Raw genomic sequence first — 26217 nt, 5'->3', positions numbered from 1 at the left:
TAATTGTAACACATAATAAGTATAATAAGACTCTTGTGTTATCAACACTTTAAATTTAACTTAAACAATTAGGTATCACGCTAAAAAACAAAACTTAAAAAATCTTATATCAATACGTATTTTGTATTAAGACGCTTCTATTGATCTACATAAATTTATTGATCTATTTTTTTTTTTTTTAGTGAAATAATTAATTAAAACTCTTTTTAATGGACAAAAGGATGATTTAATGGAAAAAAGTGCATTAAATACTAGAAACAAATATTCAATAATATAATCTGAAGAGTGGAAAAAAAATGATAAATTCATATAAAATAATTCTAACTACTAAATTGTAACACAAAAATATGGCAAAGGAAACGCCTTAGCGGATGTTGTGTACGTGACTAAATATTTTTACGATGGAAATACTTGTAAGCTGTAACTTCAAGTACATACTTTTTGTATTGATTTTATTTATACTCAATTTTACGAGCAATTTGGTAAATGTTCAGAAAAAAAATTGTTATCACAACACACTTTTGAATTTACTTCAAATATGCATACAAAAATATAATTTTAGCATTCCAAAAGTCATTAAAAGTAGAAAACAGCATCTAATAAAAATAGATTTATGTGACTAATATGTAAAAACTTATAAATAAAAGTGTAATTGTAAAATTGTCAAAAGCTAATGGCCTATGTTGCTGAAGATAAAATGTTCAATAAAAAAAAAATATAATTATATATATATGTATATAATTACTATTACCATACTCATGCTTATTTTAATTATTATTGCTCACACTCAAAAATACTATTAAATAGCAATACGATATAAGTGCACATTAGGAATATATTTCAATTATTAAACGTTTGATAAATACTGAACACATTATAATATATATTATATGTATGCGTGTATGCGTCCTAGGAAAACATAATAATATAGATTTTAATGATTCAACTGCATATTCTACTTGTTTTGCAAGCTCAACTTTTATCTTCGAAATAATGAATTTAATACTAGTATTTTTTGTAACCAAATAAAAATAAAAAACTTACAATTTTTTCTCTTTTGTGTAATACGTTGAAGTTACAGTAATTGTGTACTTTTTATTTGATATATTTTTGTATTGGTACAGTTTTCATGAAGTTATTTTGACTATTTAATTTACTACACCTAAGCTAAAAGCACCCAACAATTCTACAACATTGAACATTTAACAGTTCAATTTGTTAATTTCATCAAAAATCGATTAATTCATAATTGTCAGTCAAAAATGTTAGTTTTAAAATATTTTTTTTTTAACAATAGCATGTTGTTTTGTTATTTATTATTTTTGTGTCAAATTGAGCTTATATTTAAAATATGCAACATTATATGGTTTATACTTAAATGCGTAAGTTTCCGAAATATATGTTAGGTTATATATGTTATCACTGAACTGAGGTATTAAAGAAGATTAATTTGACTTATATTTTCAACGATTTATTTTCATTTCAACTTATTTGTTACAGATCAGTATAGAGACGTAGGTAGGAAATAAAACTATCTATTTTAAGTATCATTAGTTTCCTTCGACATGCTTTACAGCTTCCAATAATCTAATGAAAATAAATTACCTATTTACTATATTATATAGAACTATTAAGTTTTTTTAAATATATTTATGGTAAAATATATTAATGCCTATTTATCCCGAATCAAACTTGTATGATATGCATATAAATACAATTTTGACTTATGACTTCTGTTATGCCAACACGATGATTTTTAATAGTACAATAAATAGTTTCTTATCTATCTTCTTAAAATATTTTTTTCTTCACACATTGCATTTACTCCTGTATAAGACACGTAAATATAGTATAAGGTGAAGCAAACAAAAACTATAAAAAATGTTAAAAAATAAATCTATAAGATATAGATCCACAAATATAATATAATAATAAATAACCATTCACGGTCAAAACAAGTTTTAAATTACACAAATGTAAATCACTTCTTACTCATACTAGCTTAACCACAATTATCCACTCATTTAAAATACAAAGTAAATACATTATATGTGCTAGCAATTGCATTATGTGAACGAAATATTATTTATAAATTATAGTTTTTTTGCAAGTCTTTAACGAAAGTTAAAACACATTATACTGAAGTAGATACATGAAATTTTCACTCAATGTTTATATGAGCATTTTCTATAATCCATCAAAATATTTTGACTCATGTTGAACTATTTATAGGAATATTAACTTTTCGTTTTCTTTTAATTTTTGCCTTTTTAAAAACTTGAAAGTGTAATACCATAAGGTTCTTCATAAGTTGTTGTAAGTGGAAATTTAAAAAAAAGTTGAGCATTAATCATAATTATTTTGAGTTAGAAATTCATAAGAAAATTTCCTTTTACATCTGAGATTTAAAAGCCTAATACAAGACTTCTCAAAAACTTGGCTATCTTCATAAAAAATATATACCATAGATTCATATTAAATTTTTATGAGCATTTGAAGTTTTTTCAAATTATATGTTATGTTTTTATTATTATATCTAAATTACTAAATGTGCTTGTTTGTACAGAATGTTTAAAAAAAAAGGAGGTATTTTGTGTCATCTGAATGAAAATTATATGGGATTGTGTCACACTTCCCCCAAACTACTATTCCATATCCTATAAGAGATTGTGTTGAAGTATAATATGTATTTTTTAGCCAGTGTTTATTTAGAAAGTGTTTTGCCATATTATAAAATGTCTATAGTTTGTGTGATTATTCAAGTTAATCTCTTATATATGAAGGTTCAGTCATAAATGTTGATCAAAAGTGACGCCTAAATATTTTATAACTAAAGATTAAAAATTTAAAACAAGGCTTCATATGATCATTTAATTCTGTAAAAAAAAAAATTAAATTTATTAATTACTTAATACTCATGATTATTTTGAGCTAAATTTAAAACAAGAATAAGGCTGTTAGTTATTCTATTGTAATTTAAAAACATTACTAGTACTAGTACTTGAAACTTCTAAATTAAGTATATTATTATCTATACATATAAAATCCAAATCCCAAGTAGTCACTGATCGCTGTAACTCAAAAACTACGCAACGTACGAACTTGAAATTTGGAATAGAGGTTCTTCTCGTATTTTCACCGTGCAATAAGAAGGGATTTTCAAAAATTATGCGTTTTAGTGGATTATAATTATAATTATTCATTTCCAATACGTATTGTGCTGCACGGCACGGGCTACCTGCAACCTATCCTGTTTGTCCGAAGGTGAATAATCGGAATTGTTCCTAGAAATTTATTGATAAAAATAATTTCATGCATCGTGCATAAACCAATATAATATAATTCATATATCAATAGAATATTATGCTCAATTATATAATAATCGTCAAACGATAAAATGCGCACCGAGAACATAAACCAATACACATACAAATTAATAAAGAAGAAAAATTGTTCATTTGAATGGTTTAATCTTTGGAAGTATTTAACTGATTTTAAATTTTTTTACCATCAGAAAGCTACAAAATCCCATGAATCTATGGGCTATATTATATCTTGATAAGTTGCCCTTAATTTTTTAATGTAAATTTGAGATTTTTTTATAGAAATAATAATAATATTAAATATATTTTTATACAATTTAGAATGGAAGAATAAAAAATAAGCAATTTTAAAAATTGTTTTACTTATACAATGCTAAAAATCCGATAAAATAATATTATTGAATATACATTTAGTCTTGTATTTTAAATGACTGTGTTAAAATTCTTTAATGTAAATTAAGATAGGGTAAATCCACGGGAAGTTTTGATCATGACTAGTCTGGTATAAACAACGAATTAACCAAAAATGTTGAATCACATAGAGTCGGTATTTTTAACGGGCAACAAAGTGCACGGGAATCAGCTAGGTAGTACTTTATACACAGTACACAATGACATTTTTAATTGCAATTTTTCCAACAAAAATGAATTTAACCTACTCTATAGTAGTACGATTCTTATACATATAATCTAGTAAAATAAATTACTTAAACCACAATAATATCAAAAAAATAAAAAATAATAAAATACTTACTTAGTAATATTATGGCTAACAAGGCGTCTCTACTTCGATTTGTTTTTCGTTTCAATGATTTTATATAATTGAATTCAAATTTATCATATCCACTCCACAGATTCTCTAGAAACCTAATGTACAGCACAACGTTACCCACTTACCCGCTTTTTAAGATTAATGTACATATAAAATCAAAATTAATCAAATCACTCATCACTATCATGTAAGTTGTATATATGTATATTACATGTTTTTTTTTTTTATAACTTTTCGAATACAACCTTAAAACTTTTTTTGGTGTTTTGTAAAACCAATCTACTAGGAAAAAAATGTCCAATATGACGTTTTTAATTTAATAAATATTATATTCATATGCTGAATATAAAAGTAGGTAGTATAGTGCTTTGGAGTTTGAAATTTCGACGTTTCCGCGCGCACACAAAATATTCCAAAAATTATTGTATACAAAAGCATTCAACCAAAATCTGAAAACTACTCGACCGTTAATCAAAAGATTTTTGTTTTCAAACAGTATTATAGCTCACACAAAGATTCTTAAATACCTAACAGGGTCTATTTAATTTGTCAATTTTCCAAATTGTTGGTACCTATGTTAGGTAACCTAACAAAGATTTAACGGGTGTATTTTATTTTAATTCGTACCATGGATAACTATCCTGTACATAACTATATACAGATAATATTTAATTAAGATATATGCATTGTTCATCAATAAATATTGACCTAAACATTTATTTACCCATATCGTATAACTTACTATACCATTGTAACTGTAGTCTTAATAGTGCGATTATTACATTTATATTTATATAATATATAAGTAGTATACATAATATATTAGATCCTCATAAAATATATACCTATCTATACAGCTTGTACCGATCAAATTTTTGATCCCTTAGGATTACCAGAATACCTGTTCAAATATTATACTGCCGACAGTATTTCGCAACTTCAAAAATAATACAAAACTTCTTTAAAATTCTGGTTGATATTTTTCATCAATTTTGTGTATTATAAGAATACTTTTAAATATTTAATTATAATTAAATAGTTTTAATTTAATCATAAAATGTAGAGCAAATTACATGATCATGATTGAAAAATATTCTGTTGATTACCTTTAGTATATTAACGATCCAAGAAAAGAAAATGTGCCTTCACGATTCTTCGTTTATTAATTATACCACAAGTATTACATTTTTTTAATAAATAATAAATTGTTCGTTAACACACAAAATAATTTTGTATTAGAAAACTCATCAAAATTCCTGAATAAAATATTTTTAACCAATGTATAAATCATTATAATAAGTACTCAATTTCTTTAATATTTAACTAAGTCGTACGATTTATTTTTATTTGAAATGTAGTTGCATAATAAAATAAAATATAATATTTTTATATTACTAGAATATAATATTTTTTATAATATCTAACAATCCTTAAAGTTAAATTTATTATGATTATCTCTACTACTTTTAGGTATTATTTAACACACTCGACTAGAAAATCAAAATTTTAGTCGATTTCTGTGAAATTTTGGTAAAAACGATGTATCTATCATGTAAGATCGTTACCCGTATTAAAAACTGATTATAAAAGTAGGCTTATTTGATTAATATTTTAATAATTAAGCAATACGAAAATATGAAAAAAATTTAGCGTCTTCTCCCCTTTATATCTGGCATGGTGTCTTCGGAAATATCTAGAACCATTATTTTTGTATTTATAATTAATTATAATTAATACTCGGATGATCTATTTCTAAAATAAAAAAAGTATTTTTTACATGAAAAATGTGTATATGTATAGTCTGCAATTTTTTTACGTTGTATATGTACATTGTGTCATGTTCTCGATGTATACCCATCGAATACACAAAAAAAAAAAAAAAAAAAAATACAACGCTTATATTTAATATATACCCATATATGCGTGTAGGCGTATTGTAAATAATATATATATGTTTTTCATTTATTTATCATATTGTTTTTTGTGTGTTTTTTTTTGTTTGTTGGCATTTTTGTTTAGTGTCCAAACGTTATGTACCAAGTGGATAGTTGCGAAAACGGCGTCAAAGGGATATGTGCAGGGTGTGTGTGAGCGGCGTGGTGACGAGGAGGCGTGTGGTTGCGTGTGCTTATATATATATGGTTTTGACGAGATTCCGTCCGGAGCCGAAGTCACCCGATCAGCGACCCAGGGCGCCGACGGAGGGGCATAATCAATGAAACAGACTTTGTACCGATCTCTCGCGGTATACCCGGAACTTTTCACCTCCGTCAGATACGTCCGAATAGCACACGACCAGTAACCGTCCCTTGAAATACTACGCACAAGGTGTGTTGGCACACGATAACGTCCGAGTTTACGATTCCGTTACATTATTATATTATTATCTTCAGCTTTTTACCTCATATCGTTCGATCATATCATTTTATATTGTAATATTGTATTCGAGTGTAGTGTGATCCGCATCACTGTTATGGTGTTTACGCGACACAGACCACGTTCCAGAGGACCAACAATTACAGGTATCAATATAGTAATATTACACTGTATATAGGTACCATATGTAACATTAAAGCTGATAGCAAAAAAAAGTATATATATATATATATATCACTCATCCATATTAATTTTACTTGTACCATATACTCCACACTTCAACAATGTGTCTGCTATAAGATGTGTTAACCACGCGCGAAATAATATGGCGACATAATTTCATCATACCGTAATTGCATTTGCGTTTTGTTTTCGATTGCGGTTCGCAGCAGTTGACAAGAAAAATGAACATTACCCAAACGGCGCTTGAACACACTGAAATACCCATCGAGGCGGATTGGGCTCTAGCAGAAACTCCGAACAGCATCAACGCTACTGGACTTCTAGCTGAAGACTTGGAGGAATATGGAGGTAAGTGCTATATAATAATTAATAATAGTTATAACAATGATTATACAAATTATTATTGTTTTTAACTTCTATAGTGACCACTATCAAAAACAATATTTTTTATCTGTAATTGAATTTAGATTATCCACAAAGTGTCATTTAATTTAAAATTAATATAAGACATAAATTTACTTGTTGAGCTTAAAAATAGAAAAGTGCATAATATTTAATACCTAACGTTATAAAATACGAGTAATCGAAATGTTTCTGCCAAATTCCGCTCATTAAACATCAAGGTCACATGCCATGATAAACTAATCTCAGTTTCATATAAAGGCTTTAGTCGTTTTATCAGAGTTGTGCAATGTAGGCAGCATTGCTATTATGTTTTCTATATGTAATTAAGTAATTTCGTGACATTTATTCACTATCCTCCGGTCTTATAATATACGATAATACGATATCTCTCATTCACGGAAAATATAGAACAATATAATACCTAGTGAAAAATTAAAACAACCGTTTTCCCATTAAATAATAATAATAATAATATAACTAGCTCTTAGGCTTCGAATAACGAGCTCAATAAAAAATAATGATGGAATTGGTATGACGCATTTCATTTCACTTCGCTGCGAGATATAACGAGCATTGACCATTGAAAATATCGATCACCATCGTCGGTATAAGTTTCAACTTTGACATCTATTATAACTATGATTAGTGTAAATGATTTGTTCAAGTTATTCCAACTGAAATACCAAAAAATATGTTACATTTATATACATATATAAATATATTTATTACTATAACTAGGTTAGTCTTGAAAAAAAAAAAATAATAATAGAAAGTCAATGATAAGAAAACAATTTATAATTATAACAATGTTACAAATACCGATATGCGACCAGTCGTGTTTGAATAACATAATCGAAATTTGTAGGAAATAATAAAATATTATCAAATATCGATTAGAGAAAAATTATTATTGTTAATTTATTATTCTCGTTTTTATCATTGCTCGTGCGTGTTTTACTAAAAGTAATAACCAATACTTAACAAATTTGTTTTATCATTTTTATTACCTATACACTTATACAGGTACTATGTATATTATGTACTACCTTATTCATATGAGACTCTAAATCCTTGTATATTATCCAACATTATAAATGATTCCTTTAGGATAATTTACAAAAACTTGATTCTCTATAAATTAAAGTTCTCGTGATAATTTAACTAACTCTAAACAATGTTTATAGCGTCTGGACCATATTTCAGTCTTATTTCTAAATTTCATGAAATTAATTATTTTTTTTATATACCTTTCATACCAATCAAGGATAAAATAAATTATTCAAATTTTGAATAATAAACAGTGTGAACCACTGCTATTTTTTTCTGATTTCCTAATAAATTCATCACAATAATACGAAAATATTTAGTGGCCCATTCCATTTTTTCCAGTGTAAAGTTTAATAATAAATCGATGATAAAATTATAATTGAATAATGTAATATTATTAATAAATTAAAGGCATATTAAATTTTTAAATGTAGTAAATGCAAATAGAAATTTCTGGTCAATTAATAAATATAGTTATAGCATTACACTTTTTAAGGCGTTTTAAAGCATGTTTATACCAAACAGCATTTTTTAATTATTAATTTTTTGTTCAAATTTTTTGTTCAAATCTTTTTTATTTTTTTATTAAATACTATAAATGCATTTAGGTATACTATTATAATTATGTTACATTTTGACAATAATATATTATGTACAGATTTTGGACATAATTTAACCATTAGATCAAGTACCTCTTGATTATTTTTTAATTTTAACTGATGAAGTATCACGGAAAAGCCATTATCTCATGATTTCATATGTTGTAAAACATCACAGATCATTGCGAACTAGAAAACTTATTTTATTCGAAATTGATACAAAAACATTGATCTAGTTTATAAAACCTTTGATAAATACATCAAAAGAATGTTCGTGTGTAGACTTAGGATTGTATTATTATTGACGTAAAACATAAGTAATTGAAAAAAATAAAACGTTACTAGTCGATTTTAGCAAATTTAAAAAGGTTCGAGTGTGAAAAACTAATTTAAACTAAAAGCACACTCCTATTTTGCTGATTTGTTCCATGGTTATTCCATACGAATGATATTAATTGCATGTACGAGAGTAAATACCTCGTATACGTATGTGTGTGTATGTGTGAAATTAATTTCAATTAGGATTTCGCGTTAGAAATACTGGCAATACAGTATTGTATATCACAATTGTGTAACTCGTAAAATACCTAGGAGTTTTCCCAATGGTATTTTTTAATATATCAACATCTCTCGTTCACTTAATTTTCATATTTACAGGTCTGACTGAAATACAAACATTGATTTTAGCATGCGTAGCCACTGTAATACCCCTATTCTTGGGGCTTTTGCTCGTTCTCGGAGTGAGGTAAGTTCGTCGGCACTGTTTGTGTGTGTGTACGTGTGTATTTGCATAACATGATTGAATAAACGGTGGTCCATTAACTGCATTATTACTGTTTTATTGGCAATTCTAGAATGGTGTGGAAAAAATACAAAAATCACAATACCGACGGTGGCTATGACAACGACGGACTGCGCCGCGAAGACAGTTGCGATGCCGTCAAGAGTTCAAGCTTCATGCAGAGCGCCGAAGAGGTATGGAAATTCATAATTTATTTTATTTCTGTGTATAAATAATGAAAAAAAAATACATCACTTAAGCACATGTATTTACCAAACGTCTAGCATACTACTTTACTAATACCCCGCCTCACCATTGTATCAAGTGCGATGGTGACGAATGTGTCACACTAATAATAAATTATAATCATTTTTATTTTATTTTTGATATTTTAACGTAATATTATAATATCTCGACAGTTAATAATAAACATACATTAAAATAATAATCATATTATACGTAAATATTCCAAAGTTTGAACACGGCGCCATGTATAGGCAAAATAGGTGTTCCCGTGCATTCGGTAAAAAATGGACTGACGCAAAAACAAAACGTACGTATAATCTTTGATATTAGTAGTAAATCGAATGGGTAGGGTTCGACGGCGTTTCAGTAAATAATATTATTATTATCTATTGATATTATTCAAAATGTTTGGTAGTTCAGCTTATAAAATATACAACATTTGAGGGCTCAACTTTTTATGCATAAAAATAAAATGCAGAATAATTATAGTGTTTCAGTTTGGAAAAAAACTATAAAAGTAAGAAGTTAAAAAAAGTTTTGTGCCGTTTACAATTTTTAAAAACAAATTGTGCAGGTATTAAGATTGTATGTTAACCTATTGTAAAGTACACCATCATAGCAGTTAATTTCTTTAAAAGGACTTGCAAATTATAACATATTTTTATTACATTATCATGTTTTTAGATTCAGTAAATTTAAGACGTAACTGTCAATAAAGAAAACGCAAAGTTTTACAATATTTTAAATTTAATTACATAAAATAATAAAGTATACCCATCTTTAAAAATTTCTAACTTTTTATAAGACACATCGTTAGCTTATTTACTATCTAAACATTCTAAACTAGCCAACTTGTCGATTAAAATAAACCTTACCTATTGACTACATCATTCAATATGTCAATATGTGCCTACGTATATTTTACGAATGAATTTTTATGGTGTAGTTAGACATTTATCTTTGGGTAGGCTTAATATATTGATAGAATTTCCAATACATTTTCATCACATAAAAAAATCAACACAATACCTTATGTGGCTTGGTGAGGCGCGGTCGTAAGCTGAATCTGCGGATTATACTTAGATTGTATGCACATTATATACAATTTTAGTATGATCACATAAAAAAATGTAAATTATTTAAACCATGTTCGATTAGAAAGCAGCTATCGCTACACGAAATCGTTTTAAAAACTTAAATAACGAATACATATTTTCTTGTGATTGAATATACTACAGTTGCGAAGATTTTAATTATAAAATCTTACTGCTAATCGACAAATATTATTTTTTTTCATGGCATAAATATGCCACTTAAAAAACAGAAAACTAAAGGGAAAAACGAATTTATATAATAATTATAATAATTACAATGCAATTATATTATTAATTATTATCATAATTAACACCTATGTGGAAATTAGCACCGGATTTTGAACTCTAAGTGGACCTGAAAAAAAAGAAAATTTAGGGACCCTTAACTAAAATATATATATATATATATATATGTATATATAAAGCAACTATAGTGTAATACAACTATGACAATTCAACAGTTTAAAAACGATTACCTAAGCACAAAAATGGTAATAAAATTAATAGTTTATTCTTTATTGTTAACCACATAATACAGCCATCATCTAGTATAACAGTGATAACGTTAAACATTTTAAAATTTTATTGAGAATGATGATAATAAATGCGTGAGATTCTTGTTGAATATAAAACATTTTATTATTAATAATTATAATTTTAATATGATATACTCGTACGTCATAAAGACCATGAAATACGTGCACAAGCGAGCAAAGAGATCAAACGAATACTCAAAATGACGAAACTTACGTCCGTCTGGACACATTGTTAATAATGACATAATAATGATAATATTTATAATTCGTATTATTGTGTTTTGGACCCAGCTGAAGACCAGCGAATCGCAGTATTCCGTCCTGATGCCGGACGATGCGGCGTCGGCAGCAGTGTGTTGCTACGCTGCGGCGAACGGTGCTTCCGCGCCGCTGCCACCGCTATTGTACAATAGTCCACCCAACAATCGTTTTGGAGATACGAACAAAACGAACCTGAACGGCAGCATTATCACGCTGACGATGAAAAACAACCATCTGATCGTGGAGACCGAGGAAAGAGTGCCGGTAATTAATTATGCCGTATAACAATTTATATTATTATTATTTTATTGTTATGATAAAAGAGAGTACATTTTATAATAGTTAGCTGCGTGCATTTTAATAACGAAACAACTTTGTCATTATATTATCCAAATACGGGTGTATTATTAACATTTAATGTTGTATGTGAGTTTGTGATCAGCGTCGTAGCTGCCTGGCAACGTGTTTACTATTATGGTAAAAAAAGAAGATAAACACGAAAAATAAATAAAACTACCCCCGAGATACAAATATTACGTACGATTACGAAATGATTTTACAATGTTACAAAGTACTTTTCCCGCTGCAAATATTTAGCTATTTGAACGTTTACATTACCAACTTTATGGTATACAATATAGTATCATTTCTTTTCAAGTCCGTAATCCAAATCGATTTCGTACGGAACAGCGATTGGTCAGAATTTTTTAGTTAAAAAAAAGATACGGAAAACAATGAAATGGATATTTTGATGTTGGTCCACACAGTTTTATGTGAACATTATTAATAATAATTTCACGATGGCGGAAACCCGTCCTTGCCCACCTGCTCTGTAGTTCGGTAGTCTGTAATATTGGACAGAGGTTCCGCAGGAAGGATTCTGCTAAAAAATATTTCCGTATTTTAATGAAAAATGAATTATTTAATGCGTTTTTACAAAAACGTAATTTATGACAATTTACAGCGCACACAAACATATAGAGACCAAATTGAATTTATAATAATACTTTTTTTTATCGATATAGGTATGTCATTATTATTAAGAAAGAAACCATTTAAAAAAGATTGAGTATTGCATTTTATTAAATATTTTAAAATTACTTATAACTTATAAAGTTATAACTGTTTAAATACATGTTAAGTTAATGTAATAACAAATTTTGTTTGAATTATATATGTATGTATATTATAAATATGTTTATGGTTGAGGAAGTCTAGTAGATTTTCTGTGATTGTGGGGTCCAGGCCAAATGATTCCAGGAAAATAAGAGGAAATTGTTTAGTTGGCTTAGGCTTCTATAGATATATTCTATAACCAATCATGATATACTTAACATTAATTTTCTCGGCCACATGTAGGATACGTCAATATCTCTTAACTTGTCAGGTAAATAAGTCACCAATTCTTGTACGGTAGTATTGTTTAATATTTATTTATTTGAATGAAGGATACAACGGAAGATTGATAATTTTATCTTATGAATTTTAGTGTATTGTTTACGCCAATGTTTTTGCCATGTAAGAAAATAAATATTATTTGATTTGTTTTTTAAGTCTTGATAAGTTATGTATGGAATGAGTTTTTGAGAAAAGAGGTGAAGAAGTTTTCTTGGCGTAATAGTTAGCTTTTTAATTGCCATCTTCAGAATAATTTCCAGGGATCCACATAGATATAACCTATAGTTGCCCTTTTAATGAAGAGCAATAGGTTTTTGTTTCTGTTTAACTGAATCTAAAGTTTTATACGTTCATGTACTTTGAGGTAACTAATGTGCTTAAGGATTTACTTAGAAATTTAGGAAAGTTCCTGAAAACTTTATCTTGAACAATTTCTAGTGCTTAATGCTAATGCTTCAACTGCAAATACGAAACATTGTGAAGAGTTTTTAAATGTTGCGGTTTCTTCGTTGCAAATTATAGGTTTTCATACGTTATAGCAAATCTTCTTTTTCTGATTATATTTTGAAGTAGTATAAACATAAAGGGATAGTATAAACTAGAAGGAGCTTGCTATAATTATTGTAAAAATTTGCGAGACAGCGTCCATATTTTTTTTAAAGTGCCATGGAGGTATATAATCAACATATTTCGTAAAAATATAACGCTGTTCAAGTCGATTTTGTTATCCTAAAACAATTGGTTGAATCATTTTATTCGAAAGAGCTATACGACGTGACATATTATTTCTGACGAGTTTCGCTGCTCGATTCCATCGCGAGTGGCATTATTCCAATTTAGTTGTCAATTCATTTCATGGGACTAGTCAGTAGCTAATCTGGCATCCATATATTATAGTACCTACCTGTATATTTAATATATTTAAGGTTCATTATAATTAACCGATAGTATACACGATACGAGTTATATTCAAGTCATGAATACTTTTAATATAAAGTAGCCACTACTGACCTTTTTTTCGGCATTTATTATTATATCCACGTTGCGCAATACACGAGCTTTGATTATCGCCATTTTGTATTCACCTAATACAACACGTGGCGTATATACATGCATTGACCGACGACACAAAAAGTTTTCCAGGTTTTTGGTTTCCCGGTTGCATGTGGTGTCCGTGGTTCTGTCTATGCCTTTTACCTGATGTTTAGATACATGAATAAGGATTAGGTCAGTTAACTTAACACACAAGAGTATAATATAGCTTTTGCAGTGAAACGTGCTTTAAGACGAGTAATGACAAAGGTCAGCGGGGACGAAAAAAAAGCACGCATACGCTACGCCATTTTAGTATAATTTATTATGTACACGGCGAAAGTAAATCAGTTAAGACTTAACAGTTTTCGGCTTCAGTAGTAAACGAGACGAAAGTTATATTATCCTTTAGGCGCGTTCATTTTTTTTCTCGTTATCTATCTGATACGACTTTTTTCCGGTATAGAACGACTATGTACTTTTAACTTTAAAAGTGTAGACTGAAGAGATTAGCGTTTTGTTGTCACGGCACTCAATCTTTCGTGTGCACTAATATATATACAACTATAAGCACTTTTAAATAATAATATCCCTAATGTTTTCACGTCACCGACTTGTGGAGGAAGAAAATCGATTCGAGTGTCATCTTATTTTTTTTTATCTTCTCCTAGACATTTCTCACACGATTTAAATGTTTGACAAAGTATCTATTTCTGTTTATTTCGTTGCCTATTTTAGTGCTGTATCATTAACGTTTTTAATCCAACTCATTTTTTACATTCATTCATATTTTAATTCGATTCTAGATGATAGCACGTAAATGTATTATACATAGGTACATCATAATGAGATCTTAGATTTCAATGTTATTGCAAATATAGAAATGCTACAGTAATTATTTGAGGAGCGACTTTTTGACCATTTCTAATCTCGTCTTAGTCAACTAAGATCTAATAGTGTGTGTAAGTAGTAAACGATTATTAATATGAGTGAAATCAATGCAGATACCACTTTCGTGCACGCATGCGCATATTGCGCGGACAGTGGTACGTGTTCCCATACTTGGTCATAAAAATAAAACCGAAATTCATGATATTTCAAAACCATTAACTAATTCTATTACAACATGTTAAAGTACAAAAATAAAAAAATTCAAATAACAACTTAATATGTCTATTATTTAAAACAAGAGTATTTCATTTGTCGCGAGTGATAAGAAATTCTTTCAATCAACCATATGTGTTTTAGATTACCTAAACACATTTTTTATATTATTTTTATTATATTATAAAAAATATGATTTTTAATTATTACAATAACCATACACATAAAAATTATATTACACGATAAAAATAAAAAATATTATTATTAATAATGTGTATAAAAACAATATCTCTATAATATGTGGAGTACGTGGGCCACGTTAGACAAATACTGACAATTGAGACCTGATCTGATCTGATTGTTGACTAAAATTTTCGTCTAGATATGTACAATTATTTTTAAACTATACTAATTTTGTGTATTGATTATTGATTTTATCCCAGACAATCAACAATGGTAGGTAAAAAACTATCGATGTAGCAACAAATCTTACCAAGTTAGTTTGAACTTGAAACGCATTAATTGCAGCTTTTTTATTCGTGTCAGGCAATTTAAATAAATTGAAAATGCATTGAACTCCAAACCTTATATTATTATAATAGCATAAAAGATATTACTTTTTAAAATAACTCGTTAATTTATTTTAACACACAAAAAGTACCTAAATAAGCCGCGTTGATATAATTAAATTTAACGCGATAAAGTGATCATTAACTTCTTTATAATCTCTCACACCCATTAACTCATTTATTCAAACCCGTTACGTTTTAATCGGATCGCAATGATACATTTTTCAATTATACCTCCGCGTAAGCTATCTCATGCATTGCAATCGATAAAAACCTCATTTCTCCACATGTCAGCGAAATGTTTTTTTTTTATCAAATGCACTTTGTTGAAATTATTATACTTTTAAATAAATAAAAATTTCTCCTCGTATGAATTCATAATGAATTTGAGTGTTTTCTCCATTCAATTCTTAAATCACAACATTTTTCGATTTTAATAGTAAATTATTACAATACTTGGCCGTATACCAAAAATCAAATTTCAGCGTGTACCTACACTGTTTTGGATTTAATCTACCTTATACACTGGTTTGTATACCAAGTACTAACGTTTAGTATTCAATAAAAATAAAAAATTAACCACCATGAAGGTATAACTATTGTTTTTTGCGCTAGAAAGTTAATATTAAGCCATTCAATCAAAATTCAGGCATTAATTCAGTTTTTGCGATCATTCGCAAGAAGAAATAGAACAAGCGTTCATTAATATTACCCACTCAAACATAATGTTTCTTGATACAACCTACAACTTATTATACCTACCATAACGTGATATTTTTTTACATTTTGCGCGTGTACATAGCTATTTAATCATCATCCAAGTCACTTTTAGAGGCGTTAAATATTTTCATAATATTGATTTAATTTCAAATTTTATGTCCATTGTGGGCTACTTTTGAAAGTAAAAAGCAATTATTGCATTATGTGCTTATCTACCTATTTATTGTTAAATTTTTTTCTATTCGAATTTATCCATGCGTGACACTTATAGTTCAATAGAAATATTTTCGAATAGTTTCTTAGACACAAATATTAACTCTTTTCATAAAATATTATTATTATGATTTATGACAACTTTTAAAGTGTTGGAAATAATAATGATTTTTACCAAACGAAAAAAGTAATAAAAGTACACAATGCATATTTTATACATTTTTTAATGGTGTACACACAGGATAAAAAGTAATTAAAGTTTAATATAATATAATTTCAATATTTACAACTAAATTTAGTGAAAAATATTTCTCATTTATATTACATTATAACATACTTAATCATATTACATGATAAAAACGAAGTTTAATGTATACAAGATATTACCCATTATAATATCATAATCATTAGCTTAATTCATGTATAACTTACATTATGCAAATAGTATACTAGCTAATCAATGATAAGAAAATTTATTTATGAATAGTATCATTAATTGTGCTACACATATATTAATTTAATGTATTGATACTGTGTTTATTATGTGGGCGGTGTATTTACAGTTACCTATATACATCATCCAGGTAAAAGCGAGATGCACATATAAGATTTATTAAGTATTATATTTAGTTCCGTGAGCTTGATACAGTATTTGAGTGAGTAAACCACTTAGAAGGGAGATTTACAACTTGACAGTAAAAACAACAACCATTAGTCAGTCAATGGATTTACAAAAAATCTAATGCTAGTTCATAATATCGAATTCTTATTCATCATTCTTCTCCCGCTTATTTCTGTTTTCAATATGTCAAATTTCCACTTTACAGAAAAGCTTATGATAACTCTTGCAACACTAATTTCATTCGCTAAAAAAGGTTAATGGATGACGTACGAAAAAAGTGATGCTATTGTAAAACCTATAAAACCTTCGGTTTTCCAGTCTGCACAGATATGAGACGACACAAAATCTATATAATATACCATTACCTGATTAGGTTAGGTTAGGTTAAGGACTAACTCGTCTTTCAGTTCGCATGCTTACACTCCACACAGTATCTATATTTATTATAACAATACTATAACAGTAAACAATTTATGAATTGACGATGCATAACATTACTATATATTGATGTGCAATCGTCGACTTGAGTTGCAGGGCGTTTGCATGGCATCGGCGAGCGAAGTTGCGGCCGCGGCTGCCGCTACCGCAGCAGCTGAAGCGGCCGCCAAATCGATGGACTACGAGTACGACGACGACGAGTTTGACATGGAGGCCGAAATGTTGCGTCGCGAATTCCGGGAAGCGTCGCTGTTGGCCAACGGCGGCGGCGTCTCGGTGTGCGGACCGGCCGCCGTCAATCCGGCCGTGCTCGAACCCAGCAGCCAGACCCAGGTGGACCTGACGGTGGACCGCCGGCCGACCGCGTCCGCGGCGGCGCAACCGCCAACGCATCAGCTTCAACCGGCGGCCGCCGCCGACCACTCGAGCGGCGGCTCGTCGTCGGTCGACTCGCGCGTGGCCGAAATGGCGTACGCTTACGGCAACCAGTCCGAGTACACGGCCGAAGACGTGCCGAGCAAACACTACGGCAAACCGTTCGCCGTCGTCAAGTCGGCGTCGATAGTGTCCTCGGCTAACGCGGTAACCGTCAACAACAACAACAACAACAACAACGACGACGAGTACCTGGTCGAACAGCGGTTGTTAGGAAACGGCGCGGACGGCGGCGGGGGTGGCTGCACTGGTATCCGTAACTCGCCGGAATCGCCACCGTCGAATGCCGATAATAATTGCTCACAGGAAGATCGCGGCTTGACGCCGGCCACCGCCGCCGCCGCCACTGCCACCGTCTCCCAGTAACGAAAACGCCACTTAGTGCGTTAGTGTGTATATATGAATGTGCGTGTGTGTGTGAGTGTGTTTATATGGCTTTAGATTTACGTTTGAGTGCAGTGTTTTATTTTTTTTCCAACATCACAGAGGACCTGAGTAAATTACGATTGTTTTCTTACGATTTTTTCGGAGCGATAAACGTTACTTGAAGTGGCACGATATTATGAATAGATCGCTCCACCGAAATCAAACGAAAAAATCGACTGAAATTGCCAGCCTCTAAAAATTTGAACGATCTCAATGACGTATTTGTTATTTTTTTGTTTCTCATTCGAATCAACCGATTATATCAATATGTTCAATTGTAAGTCTTTAAACGATCAACAAAAGTATTCTGCCAATGTTATTTTTGATTGGCCTACATCTCGTATGGATGGCATTTTTTTATAAACCTTTTACTAGAGACTATTGGGAATCTGACGTTAAAACAATAGACATTTGCCGAAACCTTCAGTGGTCAATTTCAACACAGCGGGTCAGACTTTTACACGTAATGGACCATAATATTTATTTTTCGACATTTTACGCATCGGCCGGGTTAACACGTTAGCGGTCCGACCTCAGGGTATAATAGTTTTTGACGAGCATTACCGTTAATATTTGCATTGAAAACGGCATCCGAAAAATTATGAAATGTTGAGTATTAACCGTTATCTGGGTGCTGTCATTCCGCTGGAAGTGACGTGCAGAACTAGAGAGATAATATTATGGAGGTGCAATACGTATTATATGTACGTTAGCCATGTTGACATGATATGAGATCCTATATTATTATTTTTTCTCCCTAAGTGATTTGTAGTAAAAACATAACTGACATGTTAAAATAATAAAAATAAACAACCGGAAAATTGCTCTTTTCCGCGATGTGAAGGGCTGACGTTATGGCATGTGTTTCGGTCACCACCATTCCAATCAATAATTATAATATCATAAATATCCGTTGATATAAAATTTTATACAATAATGTTATCAATGTATATACCATGCAGTGTTCACCAATTGAATATTGAATTTCTCGGCCGGATTATATTGGAATAAATCGAATTTTTTTTTACAACCTAATGATATATAAATACACATTTTCAGATAAATTTCAAATTTTTTACCCTCTCGGTACACGCATGCGCAATGCAACTTAAATTTTTTTTAATAGCAACCGCGGTATTTTTGATACCAAATTCGGATAGACTGAATTTCTTAAGTCATTTTGACCAATGGTTTAACCATGGCTCTAAAACTAAAATTGACTGAATAATTTTCTATCCATATTATGTCAATCTTATTTATAAGATATATAAAAAAAAAAAAAATTACGTAAAAATATTCAAAAAAGTAACTAATGACAAATAATTATAAATGGTTTTGTGCATTTTATAATGAATTGTAAAAATGTATTATTTATTAAAATTTGAATGGCTCTCATTCAGTCAATTTTAGTTTTAGAGCCATGGTTAATCGGTCAAAATGACTTTAAAAAATTCGTTCTATCCGAATTTGGTATCAAAAATACCGGGATTGCTATTAAAAAAAAAAGTCGCGTTGCGCATGCGTGTACCGAGAGGGTCAAAAATTTAAAATTTATCTGAAAATGTGTATTTATATACCACTAGCTTGTAAAAAAAATTCGATTAATTCCAACATAATCCAGCCGAGAAATTCAATGTTCCCTAAATTGGTGAACACACGGTATTTATTAAACACCTATGGTTACCCTATATACTCGTGTGCCAGATGATTCGCAAAAAAGTTGTTTGCGTGGTTCATTGCTCAACAACATAATGATAATCGGACCTTTATAATGAATTGCATTCGCTATGCGACGATATTAACGACTGATCTAAATAATCTGCAAGTGTATATTACATAGGGTATTATGTGTGTATTGTTATGTCAACATGTTTCGCCAAAGTGTAGGTGTCTAACATGTGCAAATCGATTATGATATATAATATAAATATATATATATATGTATGTGTGTGTACCACGAACATTAATTACAAGTGGCATTTGAAGTAAGCGCATTTCACGAATAGGTAAAAATTATTACCACGATTTCCCGAAGGTTAGTTATTGCCGAAATTAGAATACTAATATGTACCAGTATTTCAAAAGTTCTGAAGTTTATCAGTCGATTGTTAAGGTAACAGAAAATACACTATAAAATCAATAGAAATTCGATGCATATTCAATTCAACGATATAATATCTTCACTACATTACAGGGGTCGAAACCGTTTCAAATGTTAACGGTTTTCTACATTTTCTGGTTTTATTTTAGGTTTTAAAATCGGGTTTTCAAATTGTTTGGTTTTTGTTTGGGCTTCAAAAAAGGTTTTTAAAATTTGTCGGTTTCGAGAACGGTTATTGAAAAATGTGGGTGACGGTTCCGGTCACGGTATACTTACTCAAATAACAATGAAAAAACCGCGGTTCTAACCGCTTGTAACCGGTTTCGAACCCTAAGTTCATTATACATAATACATAATGCGACGTAATTCGAAAATCGAGAACTGGGAAAGTCGTGGGTTAAACTTAGCATTATGCCATTAAAACGACATCGGGTTATTATAATACCTACTGACTATTGTTTGATAAAAATTGGTCAAACGCACAAATCGTAACACACCACCCGGTGCCATTATGAAGCGAAGCGTTTTGAGAAAAATATTAACGAGAAACTCTTTTATCGAAATAAAAACTTTGTTTCTTAAAGACGATTTGTGGTGCTTATTTTAAATTTAGCACAAACCGTATCAACGAAAAGTGTGGGTACACTTATTTCCTTTTGATCATTTGTTTCCGACCCGTCTTTCATAATGATCATTATTATTAATTTATAGTTACCGTCGTTTTAAATTTATGACGTGCCTGCGATTCGTAAAAGCTATTTAAGTCAGAATTATATGAATGCATAATAATATGTTGATCGTGAAATTCGTCGAGAGTCGTTCTTGGCGGATATTACAAATATCTCCGAGTACATGTACAAAACGTGTGTAAATAGATCTAAATACGTCCAAATACTCAACCGTATATAGTATAATATTTTGCTATTTACCTCGAAATTTAATTTACTTAGTTGTATTGTATGACATAAAATAATTATATACCAACATAATATTATATAAATGTATATGTCAAGCGTTCTAGTTCCTATGTAACATTATAAAACTAATAGGTAATAAGATGATTTTAAACTAAATTTGTTTGTACACCTTAGTAGTCTGGTGGCTGTTTATTTATTAATAATTCTATATAAAATTTTATATCTATAATAAAATACACATAATATGTATTAGCGATCAGCCAAAAATACGCGTATCGAGCTTGTGCGTATTGCGATTGAAGTCTCGTTTTGATCGAAAAACAGTTATATTTAAACAACAGCGACCTAATGAATTGTTAAAACTGACTCCAATCAAGTTACCTATATATCTATATATTATACGAAATCATAGCAAATAATATACGAACAGCGCCGCAATCAGTTACGGACAAAATATGAAATCGTACGTAGTACACAGTGAACAAGTTGGAGTTAGGACCCAATAGTAATTGCAATAGTAGGAAAATATATACTTTGTCGAGATATTGAGCACGACAGGAATGGTCATTGTATGTCATATTGTCATCATTGAGTCCAATAGTTATTATCGTTTTAGATGAATGCTTAACTGCATAAAGAACAGCTACCGAAAAAAAAAAAAACTAAAATAATAAAATCACGATTTCCTCCAATTCGAGTTTAGTCATACCCTTATAATTCTAAAATGAACGATTATAATTTATCTTTTAATGTGTACAGAATACGATATTTACCTAAACCTTGTATTTTAAGATTTGAACTTATTAAATATCATGTAAAAATTGCGTTGTCACGATTTTCAAATAATACCAATGTATATTGTATAAGCTCAATAGTCCAAATGTATAATTTATACTTTGTCCAAAATTTATATTTATTTTCATCACCTATTGAAATGTTATGTTTAAATCTAATAAAAAAATGATTTTGTCTACCAAATTTTCTAGATAGAAATTAGATACGTTTTTTATAATTCGATATACCTTTATCTGAAGGTGTCTAGATAAATATATAACGAACTGTAATTATTATCTGTATGTCAGCTAGATTCTATTTTTGTAATCTATTCTCAACGCTGTAATACTCATTCTATAGATAAAATAATAGAGCGGTAAAGTTGATCGTATTTGGTACCTATAATTCACATCATCGATCACCGGGTTTTCGGGCAAAGCACAATATTATGTTGGCATATCATTATATTCCACGACATAATTATTGATGTTGAGAAACAACGACATATTAGAAATATTGCAATTCACGTTGGTAAGAACATTTAGGTATTTTCGTAGTTTGTCCGTAACAGGGTGCGCCTACTCCTCTCAAACTACTTTGAAATGAAACTATGTGTGTGTATTTTAATACCATCCTTGGCATATGTGTCCCTTATTTCACACCCCTCACCAGACCCATAACCAATAACTGTTGACCAAACCCTTCTCGATCACTCTATCCGTTTTTTTACGCGTTTTTTAGGACATTGACATCATTCTCGTTTAGTCGTCAACTGCACGACCAAGGAACCGATGAATAGAACAAACTGTTTTTTCTCATGACCTGGCGTTTGTCATTTTAATATACGCTTTTTAGGAATTCGTCGACTGGCCGAAAATCGACGAATAAAACAGATTCTTCGCGGGTTTTCGTTAATGGCACAGGTGTATATCATAAAGTTTACAGAGTTTGGCGAATCGCGCAACTCTGTCAGCTACGTATAACCACGCGATCTTAAACCAAATAAATGAGCCCGGTCGTCGCTCATCCGATTAATAAGCGTTTTCCATCGATCGGATTTCTTGCGAAATCGTAAAATTTTTAATGCGGATTTCATTCTTTTTTTTTGCGCAACACAAGTAATCTAGTTTCGAAAATAGTAGCAGTAAGCGTGTATGTTCGTGTGGCCCGATCGTATCCATATGTTACGTAAATACATGATATTGAATAGTATATAATATATTATTTTTCTTTAAAAAAAAAAAAAATAAAAATATTATCATACAAAATAAACTAGCATATCACAACTTATCCTTTTTCCAGAGACCTCTCCGCCCACTCACCAGATATTAAACAATTATTACGAATTCCATCATCGTTTGATAGAATTTATATTTATAAATTTATAATAATAGCAACTGCTTAAACTTGATTTACTAAAAAAACTACTTTAAAATTAGAGTACATGACATTTTTACGAATGAAATATAATTACTTTTATATAAATGTGTAGCATAAATTAGTATTGTATATTATTATAAGTGGCGTATTATATTTTAATAAACATAATATAATGAAATGTGAATATAAAAGTACCTAATTCGTCGAGTAGCCAAAATTAATTTTGTTCATACAATTCGTGAACTTTTTACATGATATTTTTTATGTACATTATTTTTTTTTTAGAATTTTAAGAATATTAATTAAATACATTTTTACTGTATATTATATTATTATAACAGATACCTATACTTGAATCATGAATATTTGACATAACAAAGTGTATGTAGATGTGTCCTATATTTACCGTTCCAAAATCCTGCATAAGCATGCGTGTAATTTATGATAAATACAATTTGTATGGTTTTTGTAAAAAAATTTTTGTAAGTACTTAAAATTCTTCCGAAAATTTAAATCTGGATTTTTCTTAATTTATGTAAAACCCTAAAGCCAATTAAGAATAATGTTATAATACTATTGACTATTTCTACGAATGTTTTAAATTCAATTTTCGTAATTGATATTAATTTTGTAATTAATGACCGTTCGGTGATATCCCGGTTTTGAGTTTATATATTTTTTACCGTCCAATATTAGTTAAGTTTGTTATATACCAATGTATCAATGAAATGTATCGTTGTGAACTAATCGAATCTCACCTTTCAAAATGGTGTAGGTAATTTGTAAAAGTCGCATGAAAATTTTAATTTATTGTTATTTTTTTTTTTTTTTTTTGCTGAACTGTACTCTAGATTATATGAAATTTAATTTCAGTCACGTTGTTGTCATCCGTCTAAGTGTATCCGTCCAGTTGTTTATGGTACTGAAGCTTGACTGTTTAATAACATATTTTCGCCGATATTTATATTAGATACGCTGAAAATATATTACAGAATACTCTTATTGGCATTCACGTGGCCCTTGCTTTGTATTAAAATAATTATACATAGGTTGTTGGTTTATTTTTCTTTAGATCTATGTATTTCAATAAACGAAAAACTTGTGTAAAACCGTTTACGTGAAATATTTATTATAATATAATTTATCTGATTATGAATTATGTACATCTATTGTGCAGTAGCGAACATAGGATTGACGGCTTTAATTGGTTGTTAATTATTTTACACATCAAATTGTATAATATATATAGTATGATAAGTAGTATATATTTATATGTCCTGAGCACCTTTTTTACAGGGAGATTTATTTAGTTCAAGCGGACATTTCTACATGCGTCTACCGTGTAACACAAATTCTCAAAAAGTGTAAAGTATGTTCTAAGTACTTTTTTACAAAGAGATTTCTACACACGTTTACTGTGTAACACAACATCTCAACAAGTATAACACATTATAAAACTGTATACCTATATCGTCTGTTACCAAACACCTAGTTCAGATTTATAATTATAATTTTTTAATAAATTACTGTCACTTAGAATTTTCCTGAACCAAGATTGGCCTAAATGAAATTTGCAGGCCATAATTTTGTAGTTCAGGAAAACATGTCTAACAGCGTTATGAGCACTTCTTACGATATGAAAATGAAAATTTGAATGCTTTAATGTATTTTTTTATATCTATGTAAATACATTTTAAACATAACTTAATAATTGTGTGCCACATTTGTATATAAGTTTCAGTTGATTTTGAAATTAAAAAACAGTAAATTACAGGAACATAAAACCCATTTTGTAATATATGCAGTGCCGGCCTGGCCAGGGCAGCGAGGTAGCGAACGCTGCCGAGGCCCTCACCTTTTTTTTATTTTTATTCTACCAAAGGCACCTAAAAATGATAAAATAGTGATGGACGGAGACATAATAGCCCAGGGTGCTAACGCTAAGTATTGTTAAAGGCTCTTTAGGTCATTACATACATGTGCGATTGAATTTTGGTAATTGTGTCTCGCACAAAAATATACAATTAATAAGCAAAAAGAGTTTGAAGGATAAAAAAATATTAACATTGAATACTTTCAGTTTATTGAGATAATATTGTATTATTGTTGCAAGTATTCCCTGGGTGTTTTGTTGTCGTGTAACGATAAATTCTATTATCGCATCATAATGGTCATAAATACGAGTATTAATTATTTTTCGTAAATTATTTTAGTTTTATTTTTGGATACTACATGTTTATCATAATGTTATCGCTCGTACAGTATAACGATAGCCATAGGATATGGTATATACATATACAAAAGTATCCATGTATAACGTATATATTTTATATGTATTAAGATATCACAATACACGACTTTCACAATTTAAACTCAATCTTAGGTAAATTGTAATGCTATATTTATACTCATAAATAGGACCTGGAAATGTATGCATTTGCATATTTTTATTTATTAAATTAAAA

At 29.6% G+C, this 26217-nt stretch overlaps 1 protein-coding gene across 3 annotated transcripts; it reads left to right on the top strand.

The window, feature by feature from the left end:
- Positions 1-6309: 6309 nt before the first annotated feature.
- LOC107169652 (uncharacterized) lies at positions 6310-24861 on the top strand. Of its 3 annotated transcripts, none has more exons than XM_089219224.1 (6): positions 6310-6617; positions 6864-7002; positions 9363-9450; positions 9560-9680; positions 11654-11887; positions 17810-24861. In XM_089219224.1, the coding sequence occupies exons 2-6, from the start codon at positions 6876-6878 to the stop codon at positions 18518-18520; spliced, it is 1281 nt and encodes a 426-aa protein (XP_089075350.1). In that variant the 5' UTR covers positions 6310-6617; positions 6864-6875; the 3' UTR covers positions 18521-24861. The 3 variants fall into 3 exon arrangements, with proteins under 3 accessions (XP_089075350.1, XP_015374945.2, XP_089075351.1); XM_015519459.2 differs by having other exon boundaries at positions 6311-6617; positions 6861-7002; XM_089219225.1 differs by having other exon boundaries at positions 6312-6617; positions 6861-7002; positions 17816-24861.
- Positions 24862-26217: the final 1356 nt, after the last annotated feature.

The sequence above is a fragment of the Diuraphis noxia genome, unplaced genomic scaffold, assembly GCF_037042655.1.
Source record: "Diuraphis noxia isolate RWA-SAM2 unplaced genomic scaffold, SU_Dnox_SAM2 contig0002, whole genome shotgun sequence".
Classification (NCBI taxonomy): Eukaryota; Metazoa; Arthropoda; class Insecta; order Hemiptera; family Aphididae; genus Diuraphis; species Diuraphis noxia.
This window is presented reverse-complemented; position numbering and strand designations above follow the sequence as displayed.